This window comes from Haliaeetus leucocephalus, unplaced genomic scaffold, assembly GCF_000737465.1.
Source record: "Haliaeetus leucocephalus isolate CR32 unplaced genomic scaffold, Haliaeetus_leucocephalus-4.0 Scaffold251, whole genome shotgun sequence".
Lineage (NCBI taxonomy): Eukaryota > Metazoa > Chordata > Aves > Accipitriformes > Accipitridae > Haliaeetus > Haliaeetus leucocephalus.
This window is the reverse complement of record NW_010972687.1, coordinates 5,868,500-5,895,292: the sequence shown is the minus strand read 5'-3', so window position 1 is coordinate 5,895,292 and position 26,793 is coordinate 5,868,500. Positions and strand designations below refer to the sequence as shown.

Below are 26,793 nucleotides of genomic sequence, written 5' to 3'. Positions count from 1 at the left end.
GCGGGGGTTAGGGCCCGGGGCCGGGTGGAGCGCGGGCCGGGAGGGGAGCCCAGGCCCGCCGTTCCCGCCTCCGGCGTTGCAGGGCGAGGGCCCTTCCCGGTGACAAAGCAGCTCCTGCTCGCCCGGACTGCTCTGGGCGCTGTTGGGCGAGTACCAGGGCCGATCCCGGCCCAGGAGAGGATTGCTGCCATCTGAGGTTAGCCCGGGTAGTGAAGAAACCTCCCGCTTCGTCTCCTGCGTCCCAGCTTCTCTCCTCCCTGTTGCAATGCCGAGAGCCGGCCCGGGAGGTGGATGTAGCTCGTTTTCTAACAGTGCCTTGTCCTGTGGAGCTGACTCAGTCTGCAAGTAGGAGACTGGCTGGCTGGCTGGCTAGCTAGCATGACTATAGAAAACATATGCAGTCACCCGCATCACAGCGCTGCGTTGCCACTGGTTGTCTTGATCTAGACCTGCCTTTAAAAACAGGAGCAGGTTGTGCAGAGATGTCTTGTTTTTGAGGGAAACCATGTCTTTAGACTGTGTTTGTAAAATTTGCAGTACGAACGAAGCACGCCTTCTGCTGTACTTAAATGTGCTAGTTATTGATATGGCACTTAGCGTGGCAGTGTTGTCAGGTAACTCTGAATTATTAGGGTCTTTTCTGCATTCTTGTGAAAGTCAGTGCCCTATGGAGCCTTTGGCTCAGCAGAAGCAGTGACACCTACTGAATCATCGACACTTCCCTGCAGCTATTCTGTTTTTCTTCAAGATTTTCCACGCAAGTATTGGCTAGAATTTCATTTATTTAGTTTAGAAAGCTACAAGTCATAGAAAAGGTGTAATGAAAGTATAAAGTAGAGGCTCTGTAAGGCCAGAGACTCCCGCTTGTGAAGGACGTAGACATTGCTATGCTAAAATACTCCAGAAAATGAAGCTCCTTGAAGAAGATTCAGAGCTTATTTAATTTTCCATAAAATTTCTGTGAAATTCTCACTGAAGTGTCCCTGAATAAGGGAGCTCAGTTTGACTTCACATTTTTTTGGTATGGTTGGTAACTGCGGACCTCATGAAAAAAAAAAGGTTATGTATGCAAGAGTGCCACTGGTGTCTAGATACAGAGCTTGAAGTCATTCCTTACAGATGAGCTGAAAGACGGTGTGTGGTTATCAGAGGATACCAAAGATGAAGTACAGGCTTCCAAGTGTAAAATGTAGTGCCAGCACCTTGGCTAGAATATCAGACTCTTGCTCCACCTAGTTGCTGTGAAGAAACAAAATGCTGATACTTCTTTCAAGTTTTCACCCTTGAGTCTGTTTTAGATTCAGGGGTTTTTATGTCAGCATTTGGCTTATAATTACCCAAACATAAGTTTCATTGAGGTCTTCTCTCCAGCTGCCAGAGGGGTGAGACTGCTCTCTTGTCTTCACTGGTCTTTTGGCAGCTGCAGTATTGTATGCGATCAGCTACTCTCTCTGCAAGCTTAATCTAGGCATTTCTCCTAAAGGTAAAATGACTGTGTCTGCTTTTTGATGTTGTCCACTGCTTTCCCAGCAATCTCAGCCTGAAAGGGGTGCTTTTCACTTGTCTGTTCTCCATAGATTTGTGAGCAGCGTCAATGCGGTTTTTGTAAAAGTTTTTGCAGGTTTAGGGGGTTTTGTTTTGTTTCATTTTGTTTTTTTTTTTTTTCAAAAGATAGACTCATACGCTCGGTCTAACCTGAGCATTGCATTTGTCCTGAAAAGCAGTCTGCCATTAGTTTGGGTCCTTCAGGAAATATAAACGGATTTACTTAAGATGTGAATTTTGTAATACATTTGACTTTAACAAGGTTGTTGCAATTGTGAATGCCAGCAGGGCTGCCAAGTTTTCAAATAAGCAATTGTCTTAAACTGAAATAGTTATACAGCCTAACAAGAACATGAATTTACTGAAAGCAGCCATGCAAGTCTAGGTAATTAATATTACACACTACTGAAAATGTCTTTGTTGTCCACAGATATCTTAGACTCTGAATGTTGTCTCTCTTGGAGCTGCTGTTAAAAGAGTAGATCTGCAGTTATATCTTTATTTGGGTGAAGTAAGATTGCCCCTGCGGGTCAACCATTTGCTTGGAGTGCCAGACAATGTCATAGCTAGCACTAAAAAATGCACTGTCCCTGTGGTGTGACTAATACTCCTTGCTTCTCTTAAACTGTAAAAATGAGCTGTTGTTAATAATAAGCATCAACAGTAGATGTGATGTTTCTTGAGCCAGCTTTGAAAATAGGTTAATTTCAAATACAAAACAAGTTGAACATCTGTTCAAATGCATCTGGGATCAGCAAGTGGTTTGTTCTGTTGACATAGGTGGGCCAGCAACACCTGCCATATTTGCAGGTTGAAAAAAACCCCAAACAACCCTAAAGTTATACAGTAAAATAAAACCCATTCAGTTGTATATTTCTGTAGCTAATATTGTGACTTAGTGAGTTGACTTGTTTATTTGTTTGCAGTCATTTCAGAATACTGCCAGAAAAAAAATCTAGATTTTTAGGTAAGTATTTTGGGTCATTAGTGCCAAATTTAGGGCTACACAAAGCATATCTTACGTTGCTCTGTTAATGTAAATCAGGTTTGCAACCATCCTAAGTTAAGGAAGATTTTTCCATCTGTTGGAAGGCTTCAGCAACATGGGATTTGTTATTGTTGATCAGCATGTGTGCAGGTTGGAATGGAAAATAACCTTCAAGTACAAAGCCACTCTGGGAGGTCAGTTGATTGCAAGTGCCACCCCTCTGTCTCTTTTTCTGTGGAACCTATTTGATTGTGCTGAGCACAGTTTGGCTGAGTATTAGGACAAGGACCAAATATTTGCTTTCTTGACTGGGTATGATGCTGGTCTTGCTCTGTGCAAAGACTTCATGAATACATGGTGGGTGAAGATGAATACCTGTAAGCTTGCTGACTTTAGCCGACCCTGACAGTGCTGACACTTCAGCTCAGTAAAATGTTTTTTTCTTTTGTGTGTCCTGCCCCCCCCGCTTTGGTTTGTTTTCTGAGTTCATGGCAGTACAATCTTTGCAATTCCTTGCTGTCATGTTTTAACCCCAGCCAGCAACTAAGCACCATGCTGCTGTTCACTCACTCCCCCCCTCCCAGTGCGATGGGGAAGAGAATTGGGGAGAAAAAAAAGTAAAACTCATGGGTTGACATAAGAACAATTGTTTAATAACTGAAGTAAAAGAAAATGTAATATTGTCATGGTTTAGCCCCAGCCAGCAACTAAGTACCACACAGCCAGTCACTCACTTCCCACCCACCCAGTGGGATAGGGGAGAGAATCAGAAGGAAAAAGGTAAAACTTGTGCATTGAGATAAGAACAGTATAGAACAGAAAGGAAGAAACTAATAATGATAATAATAACAACAATAAAATGGCAATACTAATAAAAGGATTGGGATATGCAAAACAAGTGATGCACAATGCAATTGCTCACCACCTACTGACCAATGCCTGAGCAGCAATCCTCCCCAAGCAGCCAACTCCCCCCAGTTTATATACTGAACATAATGTCCTATGGTATGGAATATCCCTTTGGCTAGTTCAGGTCAGCTCTGCTGGCCGTGCTCCCTCCCAGCTTCATGTGTACCTGTGTGCTGGCAGAGCAGGGGAAACTGAAAAATCCTGAACTTGGGATGAGCACTGCTTAGCAACAACTAAAACATCAGTGTGTTATCAACATTATTCTTACACTAAATCCAAAACATACTGTACCAGCTACTAAGAAGAAAACTAACTCTGTCCCAGCTAAAACCAGGACAATATCCACCCCTTATTCTATACCATTTACATCATGCCCAGATCCCACACTTCCTGACACATTTCCAATTAATCACGACCACTTTTCCTGTCTTTTAATATATATACACAGATTTCATTCCCACAGCCTGTGGGCCATCTCTGTAAAATGTCTCTTGAGTTCATTTAGTCGATGACTTTGGTCTCCATCTGTCATACCAGTCTGTCTGAGCAGGAAGGATGGTGCGAAGTTCACTCAGTCAGCAGAGTAGGATTGGGCCTTGGTGTGGTGTGGCGAGCAGGTGACGTTGAGCGCAGCAGGAGGATGGTGTGTACTATGGGCTTGTGGGATGCTGAAGTCAGTCGTGGTTCCATCACCACTGTGATTTGCTCGGGTTTATCAAAGTTCGTTCTTCATTAATCTAAGTAATTCTTACTGTAATACCATTGATATAGCATATAACAGTTATAAGAATGATGACATACAGCGGCAGGATTACATAGCAATCAACTAAATACATTTTAATCTATTGGCTATTCTCACCTAAAATCAAAGCCCCTTGGGGCACACATCGGACTTCCCATCCTTCTGTTTTTGTTCAGACTTCTTTTTGTTGGTGAGGTTAATTGTTCCCTACCATTGACAGGCTAAAAAGAATGTTAGCCATTATGTCTGTATCACCTTAAATTTAAAACTTGCTAAAGTCAAACTATTTAAAGGTGCTTACCTAGAAGGTCAGATGAGAAGGGAGTTCTTCTACCAGCAGTAACTCACTCAGTGTTTCCCCAGGAAAAATGGTTGTTGCCCAAGCTCCTCCCAGTTAAGTTGAAGGATAAAGCGTCTTATGCTGTCTCTTGAAAAAGAAAGTATAGGGTAGATTCTCAAAAAGCAGATCTACTGCAAGAATCCCATTTTACACATAATCCTTTTATGCCCTTTTCCAGTCTCAGTGACTTGCTAGAGAATAAGCTAGTGCTGTTGCAAGTACAGCCACCAGTAGATTACAAAGTGCTTTTATGGAGAAGGGAAGTATTGGTAACCATTTGTCCTAAGTCAAAGCATGAAGGAGTGGAGTAGCTCACTGAAGGATGCCTGGAAGGGATAGAACTGGCTAGAACACAAGTCTTGAGCCCTTTCCACTAGATTGCCCTGCTGCAGTTTTTCTTTATGGGCTGTTAGCCTTGTAAGCTCATCAAGAATCTGAATTTGTTTCTTGAGATGAGTTTTTTGTGAGTTTGGTTTGGTTGCAGAGATTTGAGGAAATCATTTGATTATGAGACTAGCATGGGTCATTGGCAAAGGCACAGGAAGATAGTAACTTCATCGAGTCATGAAAGACACAATATGCTTAGATAGAAGCCTAATTTTGGGTGCGCTTTCTAGCTATGCTTTATCTGCTGCAGACTGTGGGCTGTGGGCCAATGTGCCTTCCTGCTTGAAATGACAAATTCTTGTCCCCGTTCCTGTATAGTGTCCAAGAATTGTGCAATGAAACCCTGTTTTCACTGATTCACTTTAATTCATAGTCATAAGATTACCAGGTATGATTCATCAGGAAAGGAGACCACAGCTGTCAGCGGTGGTATTGCCATGAGTGTGTTTGATTCCTTACTTCTTAGGTCAAGAAGACCTGTAGCCGTGAATTCTATTGTGTAAAAGAAAGCTGGAACTCGTGAAAGTTAGCCTCTGTTGAGGCTGCTGGGCATGGGTGTAAGAAAGACTAGAGTCTGGCTAATAAGCTTAACTGTGTATGTTAATAGGAATGGCGGTTGAAACTTTAAATGGTCATGGGTGTGTTTTGAAACAGCAGTGCTGAACAAGGTAATGTGATTTGAAAATCTTTCTTTGTAGTAGAACTGTTTGAGGGACTGCTGGGAATGTAAACTGCAGTTCAGCCCTCTAGATACAAACCTTTGCTTCCATGTCATCCACTACCGTGTTCAAAACAGAGTTCGATGTGAGGAGAGTCAGCAACTTTGCTTTTTTATTGTCATCTAGATGAAATCGTAGCTTAGTATTTTCAAAGCAGTTGCAGTTTTTAGGGGCCTGTTTTCTGTTACTTTTCAGTAGGAATTGGAGGTTAATTCCCTGAGGCCCCTTTCATACTGTTATTGTAATTTAATTTTTAAATATGTATTATTAAGCCACAGTTGAGAGGATTTGGGAAAGTATTTTTCATTTATTTGTTTTCTTCTTTTTATTCCTTTTTCACAGCACTTTGTCATGTGAATGGACAGTAATGTTATTACAGTTGCTGTTTTTGATGTCACAGAGTGAGTCAGCAAAAGCTTTTGAATCATTATATGGTGGTAACATATCAAAGGACTATTTGCATGTTTTTACTTTGCCTGGAATAACTTTTTACCAGGCCCTTCCTAGGCCAACTTGTCAGATGGTCAGATATTAATAGGTTAGTGTTTAAAGTATGGATCTGCTCTGTGAAGTGACAGTGCAAAACAGTCTCTGTTTTAGTCAGCTGTTCTACTTCATGTGTATTCAGACATTTGCTTTGTTCAGTGACAAAATGTTTAACTACATCAGGTATGAGTATGCGTTTGTTCAGCACTGGGCATCAACACCATGGTGTCCACCCATACCTTGCAAAAACCTTCAGAGGCAATGAAGTCGAGCAGATGTAATAGAAGTCATAACTTGCTTTGTGGAGCCTTTTTTTGTGTCAACATTTTGTTAGTGGAGTATTGGGCTGGGTTTTTTAAAGTTGTGTGAAGATGAGGGTATTTGGCATGGGAATTGGGAGTATAAACAAGAAGTGCTGGTGTGCTGCTAAAGAAAAGTGAATGTTCTCAAAGTGAAAAATTACACTGTTCCTGTCCTTTAAAAACAAAAAAAAAGTTGATAGAAACAAGTTAACTTGAGGTAAAATGGTAACGTGGGCAAAGCGCTTCAACAAGACTAGCTTTAGATTTGCTCTAATTCATGTCAGATCTACAAGTTACCATGCTTTGAGGAGGCTGTGACCTTGAATTAATTCACTCTGGTTACGAATGCTTTCTCCTTTTCTCCCTAGAGAAACCAGGCCCCTGTATAGATGTTAGTCTTAGGTGTTTCAGTATGATTTTCATTGTTTTTTTCTCCACTGATTCATCTAATAATCATGTCTAAAACTGACATAATTTTACATTATTTTTGTGGTATTCAGTTACTAGAGGAGTATAACGCACTAGTTTCTGTGAATATGCTAGGTGTTAAGTATGGTGAAACATTATTTTTACAACTTCAAGTCCTTTTCTATGCTCAAATATAACTGAACACCTTTGTAATATCACAATGCCTAGAATTATTAAAATGAAGTAAAACTTGTATTTTAGAACAGTAAAGCAAATCAGCTGAAACCATTGCTTGGGCTGTTACATGTTAATAAAAAGGAAGAGTCAGTGCAGTAGGAGAATTGGACAGAAATGCTCATCATTTCCAGTCAGTGACTCTTTGAACTCTTTCTGCTTTTGGTTTTCCCAGGTGACAAAGTATTTTAACTGTAATTTACTGATAGTGTTATTTAGTTCAGTTGTACAAACTGAAGATTTAAACAATACCAAAGTTTACTTTCTTAGACCTGCCTGAATATGTATTAATTCACATCGTCATAAATATAATTTCCTTTATTTCCTTTGCTGTTGATGACTTATGTTGAATTTGAGGCTCTGAGGCGATACATACTAGATTGATGTTTATGGTTCTGTTTAGGGAAAAGAAAATTGAGATAGTTGTCTTCACTGTTTATGCTGTCTTTCATTACCGTAATGCTGTAGCACCTTAACAAATTATTTGTGGCCAGTAAGAGCAGTGGGGAGTCCTATAAAAACTGCACAGATAAGGTCTGTGGGAGTAAGAATGCAATTGCTAGTCATTTCTCTTGTCTTTTCACTGTCTGGATTTAAAGAAACTTCTGGATTTTCCCCTTTACTGTGGGGGAACAGTCTTGCAGTTTAGTTACCATTAACAGTGAGAGGCTGAGAATACTGAATATAGGTGTTTGTCCCAGAGGATGGTAAAGAATCTTCTCTTGCCCTCTCCTTGACTTTATTTCACAGTGCAAACAGTAGTGACTTGTGCCAAACTCTGACATAAGGCTAATCATCTTCAAGTATTGACAGAGATCGGGTGGTGCTGAAGACTGACTGACTCGTCTTTTGATTTTTATTTTTTTTTCCCCCCAGAGGTAACACACTAGGCACTGACAATTAAAAAAACCCACCCAACCACATGTATGGAAAATGTTTTCAGGATTCTGTTTTATAGATGTATAGATGATTCTCCTCCCCCTGCCTCAGCAAAAAAATTAAGTGAGCAGACCTAATCTATCATTGATGGTATCTGTGACTGTTAACACTAATCAGCAGACTCATTTGCAAAATATCTTGCATGGTAACCTAGGTTTTAGGTGGTAGTCTTGTGTGAATTAAGGGTCAAAAAGAAGGCCTGATCCTGCTTATACCTTGCCATTTCAGAAGTCCCAAGGTTGTGCTGAACCAAGTGAAGCTGATGAAGAGACCTAACTTTTTTGCATCTTGGTTAGGCTTTTTATGTAAATATACATCAGTTAGCCAAAACTGGCTGGGTATTCTTGACAGTTTTGTTATTGTGGCTGGAAAGAGATCTATTATGCATTTGGATCATGCATGTACATTGCTGTAGAGGTTGTTTTGGGGGTCCTGCTATATTGGCTGTTGCATTCATGTCTTACTGTAGTGTTGTTATTGCAGATCATCTAAGTAGCACTACATGCAAGAAGGGAAAGGAAGTGTATAGCTTTTGATGCCTATATACTAGTAATATTAGATACTGTTTGGTCATTTTCTATGAGTGGTGTCTTGTTTCCTTGACCTTATGGGTAAATAGCAGCTTCTAGAAATGTGTGACAGGGCTTGGTTTAAGATAAAGTAAGTTGAAGAAAGACATCAAACTATTAGAGTGTGTCCAGAGGAGGGTGAATAGGATGGTGAAAGGCTTTGAGGGCAAAACTTCCGAGGAGCGGCTGAGGTCACTTGGTTTGTTCAGCTTGGAGAAGAGAAGGCTGAGGGGTGACCTCATGGTAGTCTACAACTTCTTCAAGGGGGGCAGTGGAGGGGGAGCTGCTGACCTCCTCTCTCTGGTGACCAGCAATAGGACATGAGGAAATGGAATGAAGCTGCATCAGGGGAAGTTCAGACTGGACAGAAGGAAAAGGTTCTTCACTGAGAGGGTGGTCGGTCACTGGAACAGGCTCCCCAGGGAAGTGTTCATGGCACCGAGCCAGTCAAAGTTTAAGGAGCATCTGGATGATGCTCTTAGTCATACAGTTTAGTTTTAGGTAGTCCTGCAAGGAGCAGGAAGTTGGACTCGGTGATCCTTATGGGTTCCTTCCAACTTGAAATATTCTTTGACTCTATGACTATTGTTTACATACAGCATCAGTCTTCTGATGAGAACTAAGTTGTGGATCTCACTGTCACAACATACTGTGGAAAATATGATAATGAATGAGTTTGGCACAGTATGATAGTCCTTTATTCTTGTGCATTAGCTTTGTACCAAATTGTGAGTATTTCTGCTGGTTTTGTGTTACTTTGGAATGTGTATTAAGAATAATTAACCAGAAGAATGCAAAATAGGAAGCCACTGCCTGAACAGTTGCTCTGCAGAAAAGGGTCTAGAGTTTATAGCTGTTAAATAAGTCAGCACTGTTATACAAATATTTTCCCACATGGATTTCTCACTTTTTCTTTTAAGTAGGAATATAGCTTGCAGGATATGGGGTTTATCCTGTTGTTCCACTAAGTATAGATAAGAACTGGTGTGGAATATTTTGGCCAGTTTTGAGCCCCACACTTACAAAACAATATAATTGGATTTGAAAATCCAAAGAGTGGTAGGAGTGATTGGATTAGAAAATAACCTTCAAGGAAAAATTACTCTTACTGCAACCCTTTATTCTAAGGGAAACAACAATCCATTTGCATTGTCCATTGTGGGCAGGACAATAAAGCAACAGGATAGTGAAACACTGGAATAGGTTTCTTGGAAAAAAAGTCACTGGGCACCTCAGAGAACAGGCTAGATAAACATGTCAGGAACAATTCAGGTAAGTAACCCATGTTGGGAAGGAATGGACTGAGTGACTCTCTGGAATAATCGCAAGTGTAAATATTGCCATTATAAAGGCTGACTTAAAAGTTGTTTCCCCAAGAACTGAAACTAACTCTGTGTGAGTAGAGTTTTAACTAACCAAGGGCAACCTGCTACCCACAGAGACTTTTTACGCCTGTTGTCTCTGAGACTTTCTCTTTTTTTTTTATTTATTTAAAAAACTTTTTTTTCTTTTCCTATACTATAAACACTTTTAGAGACCCACTTCAAGGCGTAATATGGTGGGATTTTACTTTTCTAGTCCTGCCTATGATAAAATGTAATTACTAATAACTAATTGCAAGATTACTATTCTATTTTTCTATATGGAGTGGGAATTCCCTAGGATGTTTGTGATGTTTTTTTAAAGTAGTATGGTCAACTTAATTTTAAAATGTTAAATAGAGTGACCTTGGGAAGGACTTCCTAACTGCCTGGGTTGTTTTAAAAATACTTAGCAGACTGACTGGTCTTGTTGAATAAATTTATCTGGCTTTCTTATAATCAAGTCATTCCTTAGCATTTTCCATGGATCTTCCTTTTCAAGTTTTGTGAATTTTTTGCATTTGGTAAGAACATTTTTCTAGAGAATAATAAATCTCAGTCAGGACTCAGTTAAAGCTTAACCTAGTTGTTATTGACTAGGAAGGCAAGAAGGTATACAGTGCGCTTCCATGTTCAGTTGTTTTAATGAGGGTATGATTTTTTTTCTAGTCAGATGAAGGATGTAGTTATTCACCATGCCTTGGGCTGCAACCGTATTTCATGTAGCTATGTCATGCGTTGAATGAGAAAGCAGAGCCACCTGAGACGTAACTTTTGTGGAAAGGAATGTTAGTTTTGACACATGGAAGGCAGCAAAAATATGTCTAAGAAGAGACGATACTTCTCTGTTCAGTTCCAGCAAAAGCGTAGACAGATTTATTGTACTTGTGACATTGCATCCTCAGTCTTCCAGCAATGGATGGCTTCAGTGGTGTGTGTGTATATATATTAGTGTATACTTACTAGTATACAATTATATACATACTTTACAGTGTGTATATATATGTGTATATATAAGTAGTATATATACTAGCTTATGTTTATTGTCATGGATGCATGCCTGAATGAAGCCACAGTATTCTTTAAGTAGAATCAGATTTTTGTTATTGCTACTTATGTAACAAGTGATCTGGATGTGAAACTGTCTTGATTTTTATTGTACAAAAAAGAAATAACTATTTCCCATCTTCCTAGGGACAAAAAAAGTTGAGAAAACTTAATAAAGTATTTCTAGGTTGTGTAAAACAGAATGTGCAGTGCAAGTGGGTTAATATATTAAATGTGAACAAAACAGCTTGTCCTTAAATCATTAAAAAAATTATAGTTCAGTTTTCAATTACATAAATGTATAATATTAACTGTTTTGTTTAGTTCAAGGAAGAAATCTCTAAGCGTTTCAAGTCCCACACTGATCAGCTTGTGTTGATATTTGCTGGAAAGATTTTAAAAGATCAAGATACTTTGACTCAGCATGGAATTCACGATGGACTCACTGTTCACCTGGTTATCAAAACACAAAACAGGTAACCTTACTGATGAGTGGTCTTCTATTTACCTCTAAGAAGTAAAAATACTCTGAATTCTTAACAGCTTTCTGTTGGGCAAACCTAGATTTGACTAAATCACTTTAATCATCTCTTTAGTCACAGTTGGTGGAGAATAACAGTCTGAAATTACAGTGCTCTTTTCTTTGGGTTATCTTGTATTTTAATTGGATTCATGTTTCTAAATGCCAGTCTCTTGTTTTTTTGTTATTGAACTTTTTTGTTTTAGTGCTGAGTGCTGGCTGTGTTTTGGCTCCATAGTTCTTAGATACCAGCTCTTACTGTTCATAAAGACATGTTGTGCAGCTTTTCTTTTCACCAGTGAAAATATGCAGTGAATCCTTACTCACTGTTTTGGTAAAACAAGGAAAGAAAATTTTTGAGAGAACTGCTTTAGTACAACTAATTTATCTGGCTGAACATAAAGACTTGGATTTTATTTTATTTTGTTTTGGTGATGAGAAGGTTACATCAGATGAGCTATGTCGTCTGCACATTACTTCCTGTGAAGTGCCCAGAAGGAAAAGGCTCAACTAAAAATCCTTTCAGCAAGTAGGGTAATATATCCCTTGGTTGAATCTAGCTTGCTTAGTCAATAACATGTTCGTTGTTCTAGACTGAAAGTGTTCTTGCTCCTGTTCTACTTAAGTCTTTCCTGTTTGTAGTGAGGCTCTCCTCCTGTCAGAAGATGTCAGCTGATTAACGAAAGAGCATGGAATTTAGGAGAGAAAAGAAATATGCTTTGCCTTTCCAGGCCTCACCAAGTCACAAAGGCCTATTAGTAACATTAGCATTACATTTAGGCACCTGTTGAAATTAGTAGCATTAGCATTAAACGTAGACATCTGTTGAAATTGATGTCTTCAATTCCATGCTCACATGCTGGTGGGACTATCTTCTCTGCCCTGGAGTTGTGTCTCTGTCAAAACACTTTTGTTTGCACTGGCAGACATCTCCCTTCCCTGCCCTATGCCTGCCCAGCCTGAAATGTAGGTCTGATAGCCATCCCAATCTTGTGTACAGTGTTAGATAATGCTGCAATTTTGTACTTCGTGCATCTAAACTGATATTCTGCTGTTGTCATGACTTCTGCTTTTTTTGCCTGCAGTCTTGAGTGTGGCAGAGAGGCTTCATGAGTAGTGATGGCAGGATGCTTTTGACTTGCACAGTCTTCAGAGGGTACGTAGGTTGGACCTACAATAGCTATACATACTGAAATACCAGTGCCAGTCTCTCGTACCTTCTTGCACTTTGCCTTTGGGCAAAGGAGCACCCATGCGCAATGCCACATTTATGGCTTTTGGGGAATTTTTGGTGTCCCTGCATCAGTCCTATTAGCATTGCAATCCATGTCTCCCCTCTCTCCCACTTTTTTTGAGTAATTTTAGAAGAGTGTATTAATATTATCTTCAGAACGTTTTAATTGTGTCTTAGATGAGGAAGTACAAACAAAAACTACAGACCCTTTGCGTGTATTGACCCTATCTTCAAATGAGGCAGTAATGTTTTCACCTACGAGCTGTGCTCGAGTAAACTAAAAATATGCTCCTAAGACCTGCTAAAGAGAATTGCCAGCACAATGAAAATCGCCTTTAAGCAAGTATAACATTGTCCTGAACCATCTCAGTATTCTTACTGAAATACCTGGATTTTATGCTTGACCCCAAAGGCAAGAGTTAGACCCTGCCAGTGTGGCCTGGCAAGTGCTGATTTTTGGCCATGAGTATCAAGATTGGATTGCTCCCAACCATTTTACATTATGCTATTTACTTTTCTGTTGACTGTTGCTGTTACTGTTGCTGCCATATATCTGAATAAACAAAAGTTCTTTTCCAAAACTGGATCTGAAGATGATCTTTTCTCTTCTAAACAATATTAGATGTGTAACTTCCAAATAGGAATCCTCGTATATCCCAACCAATCCTTGTTGAAAAAAGATAATTTTATTACTGTGCTACGTTTTCAGAATGATACAGACTTCCAGTGTAATCTTGTAACCTGGCCTATACAGTGTCAGAGTAGCAGTGCATGATGAGCAATGGGCAGTGAAGATGCATTGAATTTCTGAATACAAAATTCCAAGTCAACACTGATTTGTTCACAAGTGAACAGGAGACAACATAATGGCGAAGTGGATATAAAAGGTGATGTGCACTTGACAGGAATTTCACTCGAAGACTTGAGGCTGACAGACTTGACATTCAGACCATTATCTTGAGGGTATATACCCCCAATTTCCGTAGAAGCAGTATGGACTGCAAGTTTTAGTCTTGTCTACTTTTCTGTCCTGATTTGAGAACCTTTCTTGTCTGTTACATGAAGAGGTACAGTTGCTTCTCAAAATAGTTTCTCAACTGAAAAACCATATAGAGTTTTAGGCTTATTATTTACCTTTTGCTTATGGAAGAAAGATTTATGTGTTTTCTAGACCAAAGGAAACAAATTATCTCTAGCAGAAGATCCATGGTCAGTATACAGTCAATCTTCCTCATTGAAGTTACAGCTGCTTGGCTAATGGTAGTCATCTTGTGTTCAAAGTTTGCAGTTGCTGTTAATGTTACAGCCTGTTAATGCTTGTTATTCTCAGGAGCCCAGAGTTTAACCTGATGTCTTATGCCAGGGCAGCTTATGTCAAAGCCAAGTATCCATGTATTCCCTTTCCTGGATTGTTAGTGTCTGTCTGGAAGGTTTCCTCTAGAATGTTTTCATTCAGCAGAATCTCTGTGTGTTTTGATAGACCTGAAAGTAAACAAGAAAGGAATACAAATTAAAATATGCAAAACTTAATTCAGAGGAGTCACTATGGAGTTAAGTTTTAGAAGAACTGTTGGATCTTGTGGACTTAAATTAATTTCTCCTCCTTCACACCCAGAACATCAGTAAGAAATAGAATGAGGTGGTTTGGTCCCATGGCATCCTATACCTTCATGACTTGGCATGCCATGTTTCATTTACCTGTTTACAAGAATGCAGGTCAAATCAGCAGGGTCCATCAGGAGATGGGCTACTTGTAAGTTAATGTTGATGATTTGGTGAAAGAACTTGTGAAGTTTGCAAAGTATTTTATTTTTCCTTTGGTTTCTCTCTGAGTTTGGTGTTTTGCGTGGAGTCAGAGAACTCTTAGAAACCACAGGGAAGCCTCTGGACCTGAGGCATCTCTCAGGCTTGTTTTTTTTAGTTTGTTTGTTTGGGGTTTTTTGGTTTGTTCCCGTGAGTGTCCCCCCCCAGTCTTTGCTTAAGTGAAACAAGCACAGAATTTTATTGTAGCAGAAAGGCACTCTGAGATTAACTGAGGTATGAAATTTAGTGTACTGTTAAATCCTCAAATCTTTGTGTGAGGTCTGAATTCATAGTTTCTACAAGTTACTTTGTGCTGTAGTTGCTGCAAATACAGACATTTATGAGATTGATTGTTGAACCAGACTGGAGAACTGATTTGGGTTTTAAACTAGCCTCTTTTCGTTTGAATAGAGGCCAGGTTAGCTTTACACAAACTCGGTTCCTTGATCTGTTTTACTACATGGCAGCACCCATGTTAATGCCTCTGCAGTAGAAAGGTGTGGTGAGTATATGAGTTGGGCAGCCTTTAGTGCCTGTGCTAAATTATGCTGGCTTTAACTTTGTGTAACTGTGTTTTTACCCTGTTCTTAAAGTCTTAAAGGCTGTTAAGATTCTGATATTTGTGTTCTAATGCAATAAGAAGTTAGCTGAATTTCACATTCAGTAAGGCATCCTATTAAAGATGTGGCATGAAATAAATCTGAGGTTAAATCTTGCTAGGCTTTATTTCTTTAAGCCCCAGGCATGTAATCAGTAGTATTTGAGTATAGTGGAATAAGGTAAGCATCCTTAAAGCAAGGTAAGGACAGAAGAAGCAATTCTTTGGCAGACATCCTGGGGCTAGGGTGAGAACATGGTAATGGCTGCAGTGGTGCCCATACATTTTCCTAATGTTTCAAGCTGCTATTCTGAAAAACTGATGACATTACAGATGTCTGAGAAAGATTTGTTACAGGAAGCCATCTAGAGATAATAGTGTGATTTTTGAGAAAGAATGGAAATAAAAATTAAGATTCTCAAGTATGATACTATTCCTATATTTAATGGGATTATTTAAATTAACTTGTTAAACTTGCAACCTTTAAACTTGCTTTTTTAGATCACAAGACCACCCATCTCAACAAGCAAACACCACTGGGAGTACTGCTACCACGTCAACATCCAGCAGTAGTACCTCAACACCAGCTTCAACAAATAGTAACCCTTTTGGCTTGGGTAAGAGTATTTGTAGGTAGCATGGTGGGCATCTTCTCTTGGATTCAGGTAGTTGTCCCTGAAGCTTTATTCTAATGTAGACAGAACTTTAAAAAAAAAAAAACATGAACAAACACACTACCCAAAAAACTGATTACAAATACCTATGGTATTGGTTGTAGAAGGTTTCTGATCAGTAAGTTATCAGAGGAAAGTTGTTTCCTTAATTTTATATGCAGAACTTCAGACTTGTGCTTTTTCACCTTCAGTAGTAAGGTGCCACTGATGTTATATTCTGGCACTATGCGTGATGAAACTCCTTCCAGTGTCCTTGTGCTCCTTAAAAGTGCATCTGAATTGCTGTGAGGAGAGTATTGATGAAGTTGGACCTATAACATGAAGACAAGATCTGGAACAGAAGTAACAAAATTGCTGCTAATCTTACAATTCAGTATTTCTCGGGTTCCAAGTCTGATAGCATTATCAGTCTTCTCTTTCATGAATAAAGAGGCTGCTGTCTATTGATTTAAAAATACTGTCTGTTTTCATAATCACAGCGGGGTTTTTGGTTCATTCTTTTTCATCTAATTTGCTTTCAGGGGGTGGGTAAGAGGTAGAATTGGAAAAGCTAACTGTAGTAAGTAATTGCTTTCTTAGGCGTAAACAGTTCTTCAGACTCATAGCTTCTGAAATTTTTTGTTTGGACTCAGGAAAGGAGGGGAGTTCAAAGCATAATTAGTTCTTGGTACATTAGAAAGAAGAACAACTCTACTTTTAATTAGAATAGGGATTATGAGTCATATTGGGAGATACCTCTTGGTTACAGTCTAAACAAGAGAAGACAGGTAAAAGATTGTTATAAATGCATTGGAAAGTGTTGCTGGCGCTGCGGGGAGGAACCTAAGGCCACAAAATTCAAACATCCTTTGTATCTTAGCTGTGGAAAATGAGAAGAAAGGCTGTTAGAATTGTAATAAGTTGTATTTCAGATGTAGTTTGTTGGGTTTTTAGTTATATGACTTGTTATTTAAAGAAGCAAACCCTCAGTGGATAACTCCTTAACAGCCTTGGAAAGATGGACTTCCCATTTGTTTTCATTATTTCAAAGTGTGGGATATATTCAAGCATTTTGTATTTAGAAAGAACCTGGATGTGTTCAGAAGTATACTAGAAGCCAAAAGTTCAATTATATTTTTTTTTCTCATCCTCTTAAAGGTGGCCTTGGAGGTTTGGCAGGTCTGAGTAGCCTGGGCTTAAATACATCAAACTTTTCAGAGTTGCAAAGTCAGATGCAACGGCAACTTATGTCCAACCCAGAAATGATGGTTCAGATAATGGAAAATCCATTTGTTCAGAGCATGCTTTCAAATCCTGACCTGATGAGGCAGTTAATTATGGCTAACCCTCAAATGCAGCAACTGATACAGAGAAATCCAGAAATCAGTCACATGCTGAATAATCCAGATATAATGAGACAGGTATGTAGAAGGATCTCTCTGAGTTCATGACCTTTCATTATACTGTAAATGTGAAGAACAGAGCAGGAATTGGACATACTTAGTTGAGTGCTTAAACATTCTTGAAGTATTTAGGCTTGTTAGAAAATCCATAAAGGTCACTGTAGGCAACTGATGTTTGTATTTCTAGTTGTTAATGTCCGAAATAGACTGATAATTCAGAAAATCTGCAGCATGGTTTTGAAAGACATTGAAGACTCCTGTAATTGTGTCTTCTGAGGTTAGAGTTGGATGACCTGTGTACACTTGAAACCTTCTGGTGTCTAGCCAACAATGAGTTTACCAAAAGTAGTAATTCTCGAAAATACTACATATTTTCACTTTGTCTAACTGCGTATTTCTGAGTGCTTTTAAAATTAGATGGTATGCAAGATATGCTGTGTGGCAGAAGGTATCAAAAACCAAATAGATGCTTTTGAAAATGTAGGTATTTAAAGTTCATATCACAGGCTGCCTGCTGTAATGATGTTAGAAATGGTAGGAGTATATTGTGTTGAAAAGATGAAAGAAGAAAAGGGTAGTTTATTCAAGATTTTTCTCCTGTTTAGCCAGTGCTTCCTGGCCCAACCAGCATAGTGACAGTTGTGGTAGAAAGCTGGCCAAATACTGAATTCAGTTGACTACCACTAAGCTGACAACTTGATTTGGCTTTAATAATAATTTTAAACTGGGTTAGACAGTGGTAACTGAGATACTGCCAAACGCTGACGTTTTCACTTTAGAATGGATTTCTTATTAATACAGATTAAACGTTCCACTTCCCTAGACACTAGAACTTGCTAGAAACCCTGCAATGATGCAGGAAATGATGCGAAACCAAGACCGCGCCTTGAGCAACCTTGAAAGTATACCAGGTGGATACAATGCTTTGCGACGTATGTACACAGATATTCAGGAGCCAATGTTGAATGCCGCACAGGAACAGGTGAGAGAAGATTGCAATTGCCACTGAAAGTAAATATTTTTAAAAAATAACAACATGTTAAGTAATGTAAATTTCCAAATGCTACTTGACAAAACATTTCTTGAAGCTTGAAGTCACTATGAGGGCTCTTACTCTTGAGAGGAAAGATCTTTAAAAATTCTGTGCTTTTCTAGGCTTGGAAGAAATACAGATACTGCTTTGTGTTTTTGAGAAGCTATTTTAAAGTTAATGAATTTCTATATTACTTAAAGTTGAATGTCTTTAATTCTTTGCCTTAAAATTCTGAGGTCCGGGAAAATTTTTTTAAGGGTGTGTTTAGTAACTTGGAACCTAAGATGAGAAGAAAAAAAGGCTTTGAAGTTGGAAACCAGTATGCAAGATATAATCTTACATGATCAAAATACCAGTGTAGTAGCAACACTGCTTTCAAAAAGAAATGTGATTTACTTTTTTGAAGGTGCTAGTATCTCTCAGTGCTGGCGTCTTTTCAGAATGTTTACAATGAATTACTGTAGAATGGTGAGTATAACTGACCAAAAGCCATCAATATTTATGTGTAATTTTTGAAAGGTAACTTTATAGCAGATGTAAAAATGGTTGGCTTTAGTAGATGATACATGTTTGTTTTCCTTCCGCTGTAGTTTGGAGGTAACCCATTTGCTTCTTTAGTAAGCAATGCATCAACAGGAGGGGACAGTCAGCCATCTCGTACAGAAAATAGAGATCCTCTGCCAAATCCCTGGGCTCCTCAGTCCAGCTCTCAGACTTCCACAACAAGTACCAGCACCAGTGGTGAGAGCGGTGGCAGTAGTAATGCTGGAAATAGCACCTCTGGCAGTACGGGACAGAGCTCATCTGTACCAAATTTGGGACCTGGACTAGGAGGTGTGTTTGTTATTGCAGTTGCATATATTTGCAAATAATTGGGAATTTGCTGAAATGATTCTTTCGTTAGAGAGTTTTTGATTCAGAGTTTTTATTGCTATTTACTTTCGTAGAACATTTGACTAGTATCAAAGTCCTCGGTGCAAAAACAAACATGAAAAGTAAACTAAGAGTGATGACAGTACTTGTGTATTGCCTTAAAATAACAAAGGTAGGGAATCTCTAGATGAATGATGGTATTTTTCCTGTTTGGAGGCAAATGTGAAAACAGCTAATGATGTAGATACTTAGTGGGACTGCTTGTTGGATACAGCCCCTGTATTAACTTCTAGGGTAGATGCATTGGTGTAAGCAGAACCACAGTGAGGTGTATTTGAGGGACTAAAACTCTTAGAAACCAAGTGGTTATGTCCTCATTTTAGGTAGTCTAATTCACCTGATGATAGTCAGGATGTGTACTAAAGTGACCTTTTACTTTTTTTAAGCTGGTATGTTCAACACACCAGGAATGCAGAGCTTATTACAGCAGATAACAGAAAACCCACAACTTATGCAGAATATGTTGTCTGCACCCTATATGAGAAGCATGATGCAGTCATTAAGCCAGAATCCTGATCTTGCAGTACAGGTAAATGCATTTGGTGTAGTAATGTATTGTGTGTATTGAAATAAAAAAAGAAAAAAAAAAAAAAGAGTTGAATCTATGATACAGTTAAGATTTTCACTTGTGCCAGCATCTCAACAATTGTCTGTAGTGAATGGCCCAGTTTTTAATGTTAATCCCTAACTCACTGAAATTACTACCTACTTACATTTAACAATTTGTTGCAATGAGCTTCTTCAGTTTGTAGTTGGACATCATGCCAGGCATGCTTCTAAAATAACTTGTAAGTTTGTGTATGTTTTGTACAGCCCTAAACTTGTGACCCAGCATAAGAACCAGTTAGACAAAACAAATGCTTTGGTTGTAAATTAAGGTAAATCTACCAGTAAATAAATACCCTCACTAGCTTCAGAGAAGTGAAGGGAGGGGAGCTGGTGCTGTATCTAGGTGTTATTCTGGTTTTAACTTCTCTTTTGTGACCTGTGCTCACTGTAGAAGTGCAGATGCTGTTTTATGAATGGTATTCTAGAAGTGCTTTCAAAACCAAACAGGCAAACAAACAAAAAAAAACGAAACAAAAAAAAAAAGGCAAAAAAACCCCCCTGCAGTGTGTTCAGGCTGGTGGTTCATAACAAGTTTTGGCCAAAGGAGAAGTAGATGATTATTATTCTGTGAGGTTATTTTCATAGACTATTATTGTCTTAAAACCCCCTGTGTTTTTTATTGCTTCATCTTTGAAGTTAAATATTTGTGTCCCATAGATGATGTTGAATAATCCTTTATTTGCTGGAAACCCCCAACTTCAGGAACAAATGAGACAACAACTTCCAACTTTCCTTCAGCAGGTAAGATGAGATACTAGCTGTTAATAAATATCTGCAAGTCAATGAGAAATATTTTCAATAAACTGGTGTGTCTCCTTGATTTGGCTAAAAGCTAGATTCTATAATACGTCTCATTAGCTTCAGACACCAAGTTAGATTGTCCCTTGCTAATAAATTCTTGCTTAATGTCTCCATCCCTTTCAAAAGTTAAACCTGACTTTTAGTGGATATTTTTGTCTGTAGCTAGCAAAACTGCTTAGATTAGCTCTTGCTCCTTTGCTTAAAAGGAATAGTTGTTCTTACTGCCCACCAGCTAGAGAACACCTGTTTGTGACATGGTTTGTTTTGCAAATTAAAAAGATCAGTACTTTTCCCACTACTAGAACAACATTTCACTATGTTTTTCTTGTACCTCTTCAAACCTGCCTTAAGTATTTGGGAAAGAGATCTTAGAGCATGCCTTGAAAGACCCAAGTCATTAGCTAATTCAGAAGTGGGTTCTGAAGTTTTTTGCCTGTAAAGATTGCCTTACCACCATGTTCCCCTCCTAACAACACTGTGCTTGCAGCCCAGATATCTGCTTGGTATTAGCTGCCACAGTCTGTAGTAGTACTGTGTTCCCTAAATAGGAGCAAGCACAGGTTTTTTTAGGAATTGAAAACTTAATTCAGTGCATGAGTTCCATCATTAGGCAGTCCTTGCAAATCAGGGTAAATGTGCATTGCCAAGGTCTGATTGCACACAGGTGGTTTTATGAGTAAAGTAATTAACACATACATGAATTACAGTAGCAAGTTCAGTGTTCAGAAGAAACTGTTTAAATTGTTTCAACCACATGAATAGCTGTAGTATTTCATAATGTTACTGCTTTGTGATGACCCAGTAGTATTTGAGGAGCTAGTACGACATGTATGTTTTGAAATTTGTGAATAAACAGTAATTAATGAAGGCACAGTAGGAATCATTTCTGTTTCCTTTGGGTATCTCCTTCTGTCAGTATCACCTTGTGTGATAAACATATGCACAGCTAGTTCTCTGTTTTATTCACTACGTTAGGTCAGAAGATCAGCAGCCTTAGCAGGTGAAGTAAAGTGGAGAAATATCTGGATATTCTCACAATGTTGACAATCTTGCAACTTGTACTTCCTTGCTTATCTACTGGCATTTATATTGTGGGATTGGGTGACAGAAACCATGGAATGTTCCTCTGCATAATGGGAAGGCATCTTTGGAATAAAGGGCAATTGTCCAGCAGAACTAGGAAAGAATTGCTGCTACTTAACAGCTGGAATTAATAACATTAATAGAGACAAGATCTAGGTCACCTAAATGCTCTGAGAACTGTTGGGCCACCATTTCTGTAAAACAGCTCCAAATATCAGGCAGTAAGTCATGATTTAAATATTTTCTTAAAGTACTTGCAGCAGCTTTCATTGGAGAACCTGAAGTGTTTTCCTCTTTCAAATTTGTGTAAACTTTGCCAGTGTCCTGGTTTTGGCTGGGATAGAGTTAATTTTCTTTCTGTTAGCTGGTATAGTGTTATGTCTTGGATTCAGTATGAGAAGAATGTTGATAACACACTGATGTTTTCAGTTGTTGCCAAGTAATGCTTATACCAAGTCAAAGATTTTTCAGCTTCTCATGACCAGCCATCAAGAAGACTGGAGGGGCACAAGATGTTGGGAGGGGACACAGCCAGGGCAGCTGACCCAAACTGGCCAAAGGGGTATTCCATACCATGTGATGTCATGCCTAATATATAAACTGGGGGGAGTTGGCCTTGGGGGGGGATCGCTGCTCAGGAACTAACTGGGCATTCGTCAGCGAGTGGTGAGCAATTGCATTGTGCATCACTTGTTTTGTATGTTCCAATCCTTTTATTAGTATTGTCATTTCATTATTGTTATTATTACCATTATTAGTTTCTTCCTTTCTGTTCTGTTAAACTGTTCTTATCTCAACGCACAAGTTTTACCTTTTTCCTTCTGATTCTCTCCCCCATCCCACTGTGGGGGGGGGAAGTGAGTGAGCAGCTGTGTGGTGCTTAGTTGCTGGCTGGGGTTAAACCACGACACCCAGCTATATATTTAGCTGTTCTCTGCCTTTTAGCTATCTTGAATATTATACATTTGCTTGCTAGTATGTTTTGCAGTGTATTCATAGCTCTCTAGGCTATGAGGGCACTACAGATATAAAGACATTCACAAATAGTCATGATCAATTGCTGTGGTTTGAACTTAGGTAGGAAAAAGAAATTGTATAACTTTTTCTTAGATATCTGTTGGTTAAGTTTCATTGTGTTCAGCATTGTTGCTTACCAGTAGTATGATACAGGAGACTAATTCTACAATGATGTTGGACTCCTATGGTTTTGAAAGATGATGAAGTCTGCTAGAAGAGGTTTTGAAAAATACTTTTCCTTGTGTACTTCCCATTTGAAAGGTTTTGCCCACATTTAGAGTTCATTGATCACCTCCTATGAAAGTTTTCTCAAAGAAGAAAAAATACCTGAAGGATTTCATGTAACTATTCAAATACAAAGTTGAAAAACAAGTTCTGAAATTATGTTGGATTCTATAAAACATCTAGTGATAAATATTAACTTTGAACATTTGCATGTGATGAGTTTCTCTCCTTTTCTTAGATGCAGAATCCTGACACGTTATCAGCTATGTCAAACCCTAGAGCAATGCAGGCTTTGCTACAGATTCAGCAGGGCTTGCAGACACTAGCAACAGAAGCGCCGGGGCTTATACCAGGGTAAGAATTGGTCTTACAAATTTAGACAAGAACTTTTCTCTTGTGTTACGTTGTTCATTCTTTTTACATGTAGGACTTACCCTGTTTTTATTAAAGACTCCTCCTCCTGCCTTTTTTAGTTTAACTAAACTTGGTTTAGAATCTGTCACATTTTTGCCAGCTGTGCACTCCTAAACAGCGATGACTCTGGTCTTTGTCTTAGTACTTTACTTAAATTGTCATCCCCTGTTTGACAGGATTTTTACTCAGTAATTAAATAAGTGAGAAGAGACAAGCTAGTATTTATTAAAGTGGTGTATTTCTTTTTCTGTCATTTATGCAGATTTAATCCTGGTTTAGGTGGATTGGGAAGCACTGGAGCTCCTACAGGGTCCAGTGTACCTAGTTCTGTTCCCAGTGAAAATACAAGTCCAGCATCAGGAACTGCTGAACCTAGTCACCAGCAGTTTGTCCAGCAAATGTTGCAGGCACTTGCTGGTGCAAATGCTCAGGTAAAGTACATCACTATATTCTAGATTTTTTTTAATTCTTACTTTTTTTTTATTGCAAACCACTAGAAAGGAAGCTGATAGTTGAGGGGAGAGCTCCCTGGGTACTTGGGGTCAAACGATAGCAGAGAAGGCGTAAAAGTGGTGTTGCAGCTGTGCAAGTAAATGCTAGAAAAGCATCAAATTTGAGTAAAAGTGTCCTCTGAACAGTTGATTTTTATACACTCATCTTCATACCCTTGAATTTCTGAAATGCTTGGAAAGATTGTGGCAGATTGAGGTGGTAAGGTTCACTGGCGTGTATGTCATAGTATAATTTTAGGATCTTGAAAAAGATGTAGTCAGAAATTAGTAAAGACAGGGAGTGGTGCAGAACCAACTATGTTTAAATCTTGTACTTTGCTAAATGTACGTTATACTTTTATAGCTTGAAATTTTGTTCTTAGCAGTTACAAAATCCAGAAGTTCGATTTCAGCAACAACTGGAGCAGCTGAGTGCAATGGGCTTTCTGAACCGTGAAGCAAACTTACAAGCTCTAATAGCAACAGGAGGAGACATCAATGCAGCTATTGAAAGGCTGCTTGGCTCTCAGCCTTCATAGCAGTGTTTCTTTAATTTGAAAAAATGTAATTTATTTTTGATAACAGCTCTTAAATCTTTAAAATATTTGCTTTATTTCATTCTGACTCCTGGGATTGTCTTGTTATAACTAAAATTGGTCTGATGCATTTTAAGGTGGAGTGCAGTAGTTTTCTTCAAACAGTCGGAATCAATGCATTTTCACTCTGTTGCATGCATCACACTTCTTTTGTTCTGCATTATTTGTGATTTTTTTTGGACACAATATCAGCTTTCACAGTTGGGTGAACAGGTTTTGTCTGACCTACAACTGTCCAATTTATTTACTACTTAAACATTAGCCTTCAGTAGTAATTTATGTAGAATACAAATTAAAAAGGAAACAAATTAATTAAAGCTACAATTTGTGGGTACCAATACTGCTTATTGTGATTTTGGCATGGGTTTTTTTTTTTTGCTAGCAAAATGCTGAAAGGTTTATACCACTTGAATAATCTACCATTTTTTGCTTTAATTTGTATAAAATATAAACACAATATATACAATGGAGACAGATCATTTCTAGAGAATTACACATTGCAATAGAATGAGATTATAAGTAACGCAAAAAAGCCAGGAAAAAAAAAGTCATAAGACTTCTTTTTGACATAGAATCTTCCAGCATCTTTGGTAACCATCTCAGCAAAATTGCTTAAGCAAGTTCAGTTAAAATATACTAGGATGACACTGTTCTGGTTATCTCTTTACATCTAACTGTACAGAAACTTGCATTGTAACATTGTCTTAATATTCACAAAGATTAACTGTAAATTACCTTTATCATTGTGCAAATTAAAGGAGCACTGCCTTGTGCTCTGGAACTGCTTCTAAGGCTTTTTGGCTTGTTCCATTGAGGTTCTAACGTGTATTCTGATTTTTAATTGGAAACATTACTTTCATTCATGGTCATGTGATATTTTAATTACTTTTAACCACCATGTAAAAAATACTGTATATCTTTTAAGTTTTTATTGGTAGTTACTTGTGCAAAGGTAATAAATGAATTAAAAAATCTTTAAGCATCTTGTCTCAATGTGTTTGCGGTTGATGGTTACCTAGAATTCAAGATGACTGACCAGCTTAAGAGTTGGCATTTGAGTGTAAGCTCTGGGAATACTCACCAACTCTGGGCTAAGACTAGTAAACAGCTCTTGGAGTATGAGGTGGAGGGAAGAGAGTAAGACGCATACGATGTCAAAGACTGCTAGCTTGGATAAAGTGGGGGTAGCAGAATAAAAGATGCTACTGTGTGTGTTACTGAATAGCATCTGCTTTTTATTGGTCTTCTGTGCTAGTGTAGTTGTGAACATGCTCACTGAATTCCTGTATTGCTTTTAAACACTTCGTCTGAACACTCTTTTTCTTTTGATGGTACAACTATAAATTCAGTTTGCTCTAAAAATCATTGCTTGCAAATGGTTTGAAGTCACCCATCTTAACTCAAAGTTAATCAGTTTAATGAAGCAAAATTACAGTGTGATATAAAGGAAGAAGTTGAGCACATTTCAGCATATAGTCAAATTTTAAAAACTTTTGGCAAAGCCATATATGTGGTTTTGTTAGCAGTAACTGCATTGTACTCTTATCACAGAAGGGAAGCTTCACTGAGTGTCCAGTAATCATGTCTCTTACTTTGCCAGTAAGTAAATTGATTAAATACTGCTGATGCACAGTACTGGGAAAAGTTCAAGAAAATCTCTTGGTTGGCAGCCTCTGCCTTTGGATCAAAGTCTCACAGATGCAGCAGCACAGAGTATTAAACAAACAGAAATAAATTAAAATAAAATCTATTGGTAAGATGAATTTAATATAATCAAAGCCTTTTAAAATACTTACATTTTGGATACAAAACTATTATTATTTTTATTTTCTAGCCGGTGATCAGACCCATCATTATACCTTCACAGTGACTTCTCTTGGTTGTGTCGCTTTCATTGCACTGAGTACAAGACTGTGATAGGGAAGTAATAGATAGCAAGTGACTACATGGGACGTTGCTTTAAAAAAGTAAGACCCCCTCATCATGCAGAAGGCAGGCCCTTTTGAGAATACAATCTGTAGCATCCAAAAAGGGTGAGGTGGGGAAGGGAATAAAATAATTTTTACCAAGCTTTACCAAGACACTAAAACAATGAATTTAACTACCATGAACACTTTCTTGAGACAACATTCAGTTCACCTATGTAAGTATTTCAGATGCACATTACAAACTAAGAGACATTACATTTGAAGTCAAATTTTATTGCAATTCAACAAGAGATGAAGTTTGCCCTAAATTCTACAATGAGCATTGCACAAAGTTTCCTTCTTGAAGTACAATCGATATTTATCAGTAACTATTGTCAGCTGCTAACTTTACTTGTAAGTAGTGGTAAAACACTGAGCCATTTTTTGCATAGGAGGAATTCTACTTTTGTCAGAAAACACAGTAAGTAGAACAAGGT

General features: G+C 38.4%; 1 protein-coding gene across 2 annotated transcripts in view; it reads left to right on the top strand.

Annotated features, from left to right (window-relative positions):
* UBQLN1 (ubiquilin 1) overlaps positions 1-24,927 on the top strand; it is a 25,266-nt gene extending 339 nt beyond the window's left edge. Inside the window, exons 2-11 of one of the 2 annotated variants that reach the window (XM_010568635.1) lie at positions 11,301-11,452; positions 15,633-15,748; positions 16,943-17,205; positions 18,011-18,169; positions 18,811-19,054; positions 19,540-19,682; positions 20,420-20,503; positions 23,127-23,242; positions 23,565-23,733; positions 24,180-24,927. In XM_010568635.1, coding sequence (XP_010566937.1) covers positions 11,301-11,452; positions 15,633-15,748; positions 16,943-17,205; positions 18,011-18,169; positions 18,811-19,054; positions 19,540-19,682; positions 20,420-20,503; positions 23,127-23,242; positions 23,565-23,733; positions 24,180-24,332 — 1,599 coding nt within the window. In that variant the 3' untranslated portion in view covers positions 24,333-24,927. Of the gene's footprint in view, positions 1-11,300; positions 11,453-15,632; positions 15,749-16,942; positions 17,206-18,010; positions 18,170-18,810; positions 19,055-19,539; positions 19,683-20,419; positions 20,504-23,126; positions 23,243-23,564; positions 23,734-24,176 lie in introns of both variants that reach the window. The other variant, XM_010568634.1, reaches the window with a different exon arrangement.
* The last annotated feature ends 1,866 nt before the right edge of the window (positions 24,928-26,793 follow it).